The sequence below is a fragment of the Larus michahellis genome, chromosome 4 (assembly GCF_964199755.1).
Source record: "Larus michahellis chromosome 4, bLarMic1.1, whole genome shotgun sequence".
NCBI lineage: Eukaryota > Metazoa > Chordata > Aves > Charadriiformes > Laridae > Larus > Larus michahellis.
In genome coordinates, this window is record NC_133899.1 from 23,209,645 (window position 1) to 23,218,775 (window position 9,131).

Here is a 9,131-nt window from a genome sequence, read left to right on the forward strand (position 1 = left end):
GCCTGGGGAAGAGAAACTCATGAGGTGAAATCCAAAAAGTATGGCTGAGCCTCACAAGAGGAGCACTACCAGTCTCTGCAGCCCTTCAGCAGAGGTGTTCTCCCGCCACCCCCCAGCCGACACCTCGCGGGGGACACACACGCTCGGGCACACTGGTCACACGCTGTTTCACAGCCCCTTTGTGTCTGTGGCCCCAGGCGGGTGGGAGGAAAAATGCGAACAAGTTTGGGAACGCAAAACCAGAGTCCTCGAGCCTTCAAATTCCCCTTGCAGCACAGAGAGAGGATGTGCTTAGGGGTCACTTGTTGCTGATTTTGACCAAAATGAAATCCAGCCTCCAGGACAGGGCGTGCTTGCTGCCCACAGCTTCTCAGGCTCAGATACTAAGGGGGAAAAAAAAATCCGAAAAATATTTTTCTAACATGTCCAGTGTTTTCTGGCTGAGCAGAAGAGAGCTCCGCTGAGCAAATGTGGCTCCGGGCATCACCCGTGGCTCACTGCACCTGAGCATTGCCCACGTCGGAGCCCATGTCGCTCACCCTCCCCTGCACATGTGCTGGGCACAGGGAGCATTTTGGGGGGCTCCCAAACCCTTTGGGAGCGTGCATGCCCGCCCCCTGATGCAACGCAGCCCACTCCTGGCTCTGAACGCATTGCCCAGCCCTCGGGAGGACCTCAGCAGGGGTTCTTCTTTCTTTTGGAAGAAGCAGGGTGAATTATATAGAGAAGACTACCATTTCCCAATGTCGTGATGGTTGCAGGCACAGCTGATAGGACCGAGGTCCAAACTGTCTCACCTTAGGGCCAAAATCTGCTCAGGGAAAGCCGAAGCAGACCATGCTTCAGCTGTCTTCTGCAGGGCATCATGAAGCATTGCACTCATGGCTCTGCCACTCCAACACCAGAGTCTCAACACCAGAAGGAAAGGCTGTTTTTGCTCAAATGCTTTTTGGGTCCTTCGGGTGTCCCCCTCTTTGGAAATGGGTGCCTCGGCTGCCCCCTGCCAGCTCCACCACCAGCACTGGCAAGGAGGGATGCCCAGGGACATGCCTGTCCCCTCCCATGGCCACCACACTGGTGGCCAGAGGGCACACAGAGCTGCCCATCAGCAGCATCTCCCTTCTACCTGTTTTCTTCTTCCTGAGGCTCCTCCTGTATGGGGGGAAGGGGATGAGCATCTGCCACCAGCTTGGCCTCACGACCCCAGGCCATCATCTCGCACGTGGCTTCATTAATCCAGTCATCATTGATCTCTTCCAGGACAAGGTCGGTCTCCTCGGGTTCCCCAGGGACAATATGAACTGAAACATGAACGGGGGAAAGGGAGGCGATGAAGTGAGAGGAGCCCGTTTTCGAGACGCCAGGGGTAGGGCCAGGGCAGATCCCACATTTTAGCTGCTCAACGCGGAGCTGCCACCATGTGCCAGGGCTGAAGCACCTCTCAGCCTGCACAGACCCACGCAGCCACCGGCACCCCGAGCTGTGCCAGATGGATGCCTTGGGCACTTTTGCCAAGGAGAAAGAAGAAAATCCACCACTTTGTGCCAAGTGCGTCCAAAGACCTATGAAAACTACTACCCTTTGCATGCAGATGCTTGGCTTCCCTATGTGCGTTAGCAACCTCCACCAGCAGACGATTTGGCCTGTCTCCAGGCCACATTTTGGCTCTCCTTGCAAACAGCAGCGGCAGCGGGAAGAGCCCAAAGCCTTTCCCCTTGCCAACCCTGAGCGAAACGCTGTGCTAGCACAGCCCAAGGGCCCTTGTTTTGCAGTGCAAGATGCAACCCAGAGCCCACCTTGCAACGCCGCGAGCAACACGCCGCGTCTGCTCTGAACGCTGCCTTGGGCATGGCGTAGGAAGCATCCCACGCACCCCACGATTTCCCAGCGTGGCTGGGGGAAAACCCACGGCGGGTTCCTGGGGAGGCTGTCGGACCAGCTGCAAAGCGAAGAGAGCGGGTCCGACCTCGGAGCGTGGGTGAGGACCAGCCTTCTCCATGTCCCAGGGGTACCCATCCTACCGCACCAGGCACACACCGGAGAAACAGGAGGAGGAAGCACATCCGCATACCGTAAAACCAGTTTATTTTGAGGTCTGCCTGACAACAAATCTTACACGCCTGCAGCAAAGCTAATAGGAAACGTGCAAATTCAACTACAGAAAGGCAGGAAACCCACCCCCGGTCGGCTCTGTGCTGTATTTACCCTCCCCACAGTGCCCATGCTGCCTTTAGCCTCTTCCCTCTCGATCTCCGTTAATTAAAATGCAGGACAGCAATGAGTGAGATGGCTTTTAAAACATGCCACAACTTTTGGATGCATTATATGAAAACAGGGCAAATACTAAAATTGTAGGCTGGTACCAGCGGGGTCCATTAAGGACACAGGGATGGGGCTCGGGGTGGTCATTTGGCTGCCCAGATCGTCCTGAAGAGATGCAATGAGATGGTGGGAGACCTCACCGCGATCTTTCAATATATCAAAGGGGCTTATACGAAAGATGGAGAAAGACTTTTTGCCAAGGCCTCTTGTGACAGGACAAGGGGCAGCGGTTTTAAACCCAAAGAAGGTAGATTTTGATCAGAGATAAGGGAGAAATGTCATATAACGAGGGCAGAGAGACAATGGAAGAGGTTGCCTGGAGAAGCTGGGGATGTGCCATCATTGGAGGTGTTGAAGGTCGGGTTGGACAGGCCTTTGACCAACCTCATCTGGTGGAACATGTCCCTGCCCACGGACAGGATCATCTCTGAAGGTTCCTCCCAACCCAAACCATTCTGCCATTCTAAGGTCTGTACTAAGAACCGGGGGTGTAGGGGCTCTCACCCCATCCAGCCCAGTGTGCCGGCACCAGCTACACCTGCCCGCACACCTCTGGGCTGGAGACAACCCCTGGGATCCCCTCCCTGCCGGGACACTCCTGCCACCACCACCAGTGCTGCACCCAAGGAGCCGTGAGCTTCAGGAGAGAGCAGCCATAGCCAGGAGTAAGGAGAGTTTGGGGTAAGTTCTCCCACAAGGAGGATCTGAGCAAAGGCTTTTAACCATTAACTCCTACCTGTTTGCCTAGAGATGAACCTCAGCTGCCTGCATTTGCTGCTGCAAACCAGAGCCCTTTCCACTTGCTGGGAGAAAACACTTACTTAATGGAAGAAAAGCAATAAGAAGCTGATAAGAGCTTAAAGAGCTTTATAGTGTTACACCTTGGAGGCAGAAGTCGGCTAAAAGACACCTGCGGGCTTCAGCCGGAGGTCTCAGAGGTGAATATTTGGATGCTGGCGAGGGTGTTGAGAGGGCCAGGAGTGCTGGGAGGCTGCAGCAAGAGGCTTTCTGCCTCCAAAGTGTCCTGAGCGATGCTTTTCTACCCTCCTATAAATTGCAGCTCCTGTCTCATAGACATTATCCTGCAAAACCAAGAGCTCCGGTTCCCTGAGCCAAGAGGGAGCCAGGACAGGGACAGCCCTGGGACCAGGGACACACAGCCAGCCTCGCGTCCCCGCTGCCCCAGCTGGGAAGGAGCTAGAGACCATTTGCGGATTGCCCTTTGCTTCTCCTCCCCAGCTGCGCCTTTCTCCTCGGGCTGGCCCACCACCGTCTTCGTTTTCCATTTGTTTCAGAGGCGCTAAGCCCCTTTGCCCCCTGAAACAAAAGGAGAAGGAAAACATTAATGAGCGTGCTGACAGTTTGGTGCCGGGCAGATCTCTCCCTCGACCCGATCTCTCCCTTCCTCAGGCAGATTAAGGGACCTTGAGACGCCTCGAGGCACCAAAGTGCGCCGTAACAGGGGCCAGCCACGCACAAAGGGTGCATCTGCCCTGCCCGTGCAGCAGCATCCCGCTGGTTTTGCCTCTTCCCAAGGCCCACAGCAGTGCTCAGGCATCCAGTTTGTACAAACACCTGGAGAAATGCCTTCCGGCAGGATTTCCCGCTCCAAGATCCCACCAAGCGGCTGCTGTCTCGGCGGGAGCGACCTCCCAGCCTGCACCCGGAGGGATGCACAGCCTCCGCATGCTGCAGCGGGTCCCTGCTCACCTCAGCAGCTCCCACAGCCCGACCGACTGCTCCTTCCCAGGGAGCACGCTTGCACGGGGTTGTGACACCTCCCCTGCTGGGTCCCATCCATGGAGGCATCTGCGGCTCCCAGTTGGGCTCCCCATTTTGCTCAGCAACCTGCGACGTGGCTGGCATGGGGAGACAAGCTGGGCTGCCCACAGAGCTGGCCCGTGCCCCCCTCCATGGGCAGGCAAGCAGCGGCATGAGCCCCACATCTTCCTACAACCGTGCAGACTCGTACCTAACACATATAATCCCAGGATTTTGTTTTCCTGAGGTACCTCCCTAGACATCTCACACCAGGCTCGGCAAACACCCTCCAGCTCAGCAGCAAACGTGGCAATGCGGGTAATGACGGCGGCAGGTTTGAGTTCCCTTGTAATCCTCTGATCAGATCCCGCTGGCTTGGCAAACATCCTCTGGCACAGCTCAAGGACAGAACTTGGTATCACCACTAACCTCAAAACCTGGGACCCGAGGATGTGGGATGCTGGAGAAGCTCCCACCGCCTGAGCTCTCCCTAGTCCGTGCCACAACCCCAGATCTGCTCCTGCTTCTCAAGCGGCAACAGCCCCTCAGAGCTTCCCAGGGGGATTCCAGGGGGTCCCTGCTGGCAGCCACAGCAGCCCAGGGGATAAAAGCCACCAGCAGGTCCTCATCCCAATAACCGCTTTCTGACCTTGGCAAGCTAACCGAGATGGAGCAACTACTTACTTTCTTCCACGTGACTCGAGGTTGCTGTGGCCACTCCCTGCCAGGAGGGAAAGGGAAACATGAGACACTGCCCATTTTGAGTAAACCTAAATTTTTACCCTAAACGCCCCATTTGCAGTAAACACTCCCCTTTTACCCTAAATTCCCTGTGTGATTTCTAGGGGCGTGTCAGATGGCTTGGCCATGGGCACGAGCATCCCTACGTGCGGCGGTAAAGGGCAAGGAGCGCATCAGTGAGCTCTCCCAGGGGCCAGGGAAGGAAAGGGGAGCGTGGAAAGCTGCTGCTGCTGCTTCTCCTTAGAGCTGGACCCAGACACCACCTGGTGCTACACAGAAAGGCAAGGAAACAGCAAAGAAAACACACACTACGAGCTCTCTCTTGCTGCTTAGAGGCCAAATCCTGGTTTTCGCCAGCTAGACAGGTCGTGGGGATTTGTTTTCTCGAAGGAGCTGTGTGACAGGACAAACCACAGCAGACCCCAGCACTGATATGTAGTGTCACCGGCGGGGCAGGGGATGCCCTCCCTGCTGGGGACGTGGCATTCGCATGCCCTTTGCCTGTCCAGGAGCCAGCGTACCTGTGTGTCCTGCTTCTCCCTGGTCACCGGCTGTGGCATCACCTTCTCCAAGCCCTGAACGAACCAGGCAAACATCCTAGTGACCAGAAACCGCTGTTAGACCTGGCTGCCGGTGCCTTTGCTCCCACATCACCATCCCTCTGGCCACAGTACCCAGGCAGAACGTCCCACCACGGTTACCTGCTGCCGTCCCCAGCCAGCGACGGAGGGATGAGGGTGGCCACCGGCTCCGGCTGCTCCTCAGCCACTACTGGCTCCACTGCTCCTGGGAGGCTCTGGGCAGCCGAAATGCTGCTTTTTGACTTTGCCTGGGTTTTAGTCCCTTTTGTGCCTGCTCAGGTTTATTTGGAAGGAGAAGGCGGGTAGGCAACGCGGTGGTCATCTTATAAATTGTTGGGGAAGGGAAGAAAGCGAGGAAGGGTCACCTCCCACAGAGGGACGGGCTTGGGGCATCTCCCTGGCAGCTTCTCCCCCGGGGACCCAGCCTGGGACAAGGACACGGGCAGTTTGGGGACAGATGTGGCGTGGTGGCAGTTCCGTGATGCCAGGACCCGGCGTGCCCACCCCTCTCGGCAGTCAGTACCCCAGGGCACGGGGATGGAGGGCAGCCCCCGGTGCTGGTGCCTGCCTGCACCCGGGTTCTCGATAGCAGAGCGTCCCCTATGGAAGGATCACCCAGGGAAGGGGGATTGCTCACCTCCTGCCACAGCTTTGCCCTTCTGCTCCCTCAGCTCCAGCTGCAGAGAGACAGAGAGAGGGATGGATGGATGGATGGATGGATGGATGGATGGATGGATGGATGGATGGATGGATGTGTGGATGGGTGGGTGGATGGATGGGTGGATGGGTGGACGGATGAGTGGATGGATGGATGGATGGATGTGTGGATGGGTGGGTGGATGGATGGGTGGATGGGTGGACGGATGAGTGGACGGATGGGTGGATGGTCTGTGGCCCCACATCACCCCAGGCAGTCATGTCCCCCACCCCAAGGGGACCCATGTGCAGTCTCACACACCCTCCACTTGATGATCTCAAAGGTCCTTTCCAACCATGAAGATTCTATGATTCTGTGAAAACTGCCTCCATTTCATTGACAAGAACCATTAAACCCAGACCCCAGCGGCATTGTTGGCACCAGCGGGTCCCATATGGAGGGTCCCCCTGGTGTGCAGGCAGGTTGGGGAGCGCCAGCACAGCACCCCGAGGTCCCTCTTGCACTCTGCTAAATTTCCCCTGAAGTTTCCCCCCACCAGGGTCCCAGCCAGGACATGCAAGAAGAAGGGGAGTCTGCTCCGCTGTCACCTCTGCCCAGCAGCTCCCCTGTCTCTCCGGGTAAGGCAGTGCTCACCTCTGGCTTTTTCGGCGTCTCCGGCTGTGGCACAATCCTCTCGAAGCCCTGCACCAGCCAGCTGAGCACCCGCGCTCCTGCCCTGCGGGGAGAGCACGGTCAGGGAGCTCATCCTGCACCCCTCCTGCCTTCCCGCGACCCCCTGCCAGCCTCCCCAAGGACCCACCACTCCTCCAACATGGTATCTGAGCCAGCCTCCGGCCCGCAGCTGCCAGTCTCCGACCCGCCGCCGTCCAGCTCGTCCTCCTCGGGATCAAAGGGGGTTATCTCTGCAAGGAGAGTGGTGCTGTGGCGGCGGGGGAGAGACGGGACCTGCACTCCTGGGAGCTCCGGGTCCCCCCATCAGTGGTCTCAAGGGGCCAACAGCGCCAGCATCACCAGCCGGGGAGGTAGGACGTGGAATGTGGGAGACGCAGAAAGGGCCCCCAGCTCTCCTTACCCAAAGCATCCACTTCCTCGTCCTTGAGGATCTGGACCTCCGTCTGAAAAGCCAAACAGACTGTCACCTGCCCGGCAGCCGACGGGGGGGGGCTCATCCTGCTGTGTGGGGAGGGAAACCTGCCCTTTCCCCAGGGATGGATGAAGGCAGAACCCCCAGGGGCAGGTTTCATACTCCCAGTTAGCGCTGGGGGAGTAATAGGAAGAAAAAGACAAGGAGAAGGTAAAAAGAGCTAGGAGCCCACATATGCCAGACCTTTGCCCAGATCTGTCACCTACCTGATCGGGAACGTCGATGCTCATCTCGAAGCTCTTCCCGAGCGCCTGCAGCGTTCCTGTGGCCGGAACCGGCTGGGGAATCACCCTCTCCAGCCCCTGGGAGAGCCAGGAGAGTACACTGCTCCCCACGCTGCCAGGGAAGGGGGTGAGTCAGGCTGGGATCCCCCATCCCAGGCATCCAGCCCCCAACTGAAAGCAAAATCCCCAGCAAAGCGTGTCGCACGCTGGAGGGTGCAAGTGCAATACCTCTCAAACACAGAGCCTTGGTCCTCGGGGACCGCAAATCCCACTTTCTTTTCCGTTTCTTCAGTGGCAGCAGGGAAAATAAAAGAAAGCTCCCATCACTGCTCCGCCAGCCCCCCGGCGTGCCGGGCAGGAGGGGGACCAGCTGGTAAAGTGACGCCGGTCCCCTGCCCGAGCCAGCGCGTCCCCCGCTGAGGGGGCTTACCCTCGGTGCGTGCGTGGGCAGCAGCATCCCCAGGGCCACCAGCCTTTCCTGTCGGTGCCTTCAGGGTAAAAGGCAGAGGGTGTCAGAGGGTGAAGTGCAGGGGACAGTGTCCCCTCTGCAAAGGCAGCTGCAAACCCCAGGGACTCCCCATCCCTTCTGCTGCCTCCCAGCAGCTCAGAGCTGGGAGTGCGTCCTGGCCCCCATCGTTCCTGGGGATGCTGTGGAGCATCCCTGGGTACCGCAGCACCAGGGCTGGCCATGGAGGCACCAGGCGTCTTTCCACCCAGTTCATGGTACCCCACAAACTGGGTCCCTGCTCACCTTAGCCGGCTCCGGGTCCCGCACTGGGGCCGGGGGGATCTCCTCCGTCAGATGAGGCACCGGGGGCTGGGGAACCACCCGCTCGATCCAGCCCAGCATCCCTCCGCCTGTGGGTAGCCAGGAGGGGTCTCTGGCCAGCAGCAACGGTGCACGCTGCCCGGGAACGCTGGGTGCACCAGACGCTCAACGCTGTACTCAGGACAGCCCAAAAAGGTCCTCAGTGTCCTTCCGTTTCCACGTCCTGCTTGGGAAACGCAGCACTGCAGCGCAGCCGGACCAAAGCCGGCTCAACCCTTGGCCCATTACTGTTACTGTGAGCAAACTACACCGCCCATTTTAAGCTTGCAGGCTTAGTTAAACTTGCTTTTCCTAAACGCAACCACTCTTTTGGGGTTTTTTTTTGCACAGCCCTCCACAGCTAGGGCCCCACAAGGAGAAGTGCTCGTGAAGCCCCAGAGACAGATCCCAGGAGCTGTGATGCTCTGCTCAGGGTCCTCGATGCTCCCCCTCACTTCTCATCCAAGGGCTGAAAAACAGCAGCAATTTGCGTGGAGTTTGCTCATGAACAAGATCAAGTCCTGTGAAACGTGCTTAACTGATTCGTGTCAGTGTGGAACAGTGTTAGGGCCACAGGGTGAAGTGTGACCTTTGATTGTTTTGTCTGTCTGGCCGCAGACGAGACGGTGTGTCTGTCGTGTCTGTGTTTTGCAGGAGCCACCTGGTGAACATTCTAGAATACCAACTTAAACCAGTCCTGTTGTTATCTGCATAGTGACCTGTAAGAGGGGGGATACACCCATTTTTGGCAAGGGCCAACCATTTTAGAGACAGTTATGAATATGTATTAGTATAGGAGATATAAACCAAAAATGGGGTCTGTAAGGAGATATAAACCAAAAATGTCTTGGTTGGGCAGAGACCCGCGGCACACCCAGCGCTGTTTGCTTGC

At 57.7% G+C, this 9,131-nt stretch overlaps 1 protein-coding gene across 1 annotated transcript in view; it reads right to left on the reverse strand.

The window, feature by feature from the left end:
• The window catches only part of CNGB1 (cyclic nucleotide gated channel subunit beta 1), a 31,464-nt gene extending 23,183 nt beyond the window's left edge, over positions 1-8,281 (reverse strand). Inside the window, exons 1-14 of the mRNA XM_074586778.1 lie at positions 8,183-8,281; positions 7,862-7,919; positions 7,660-7,717; positions 7,414-7,543; positions 7,136-7,178; positions 6,863-6,965; positions 6,697-6,778; positions 6,043-6,082; positions 5,526-5,676; positions 5,346-5,421; positions 4,335-4,472; positions 3,542-3,639; positions 2,364-2,527; positions 1,127-1,301 (exon numbers count right to left, since the gene is read on the reverse strand). Of these exons, the coding sequence (XP_074442879.1) occupies positions 1,127-1,301; positions 2,364-2,527; positions 3,542-3,639; positions 4,335-4,472; positions 5,346-5,421; positions 5,526-5,676; positions 6,043-6,082; positions 6,697-6,778; positions 6,863-6,965; positions 7,136-7,178; positions 7,414-7,543; positions 7,660-7,717; positions 7,862-7,919; positions 8,183-8,281 (1,415 nt within the window). The remainder of the gene's footprint in view (positions 1-1,126; positions 1,302-2,363; positions 2,528-3,541; positions 3,640-4,334; positions 4,473-5,345; positions 5,422-5,525; positions 5,677-6,042; positions 6,083-6,696; positions 6,779-6,862; positions 6,966-7,135; positions 7,179-7,413; positions 7,544-7,659; positions 7,718-7,861; positions 7,920-8,182) is intronic.
• Between the last annotated feature and the right edge of the window lie 850 nt (positions 8,282-9,131).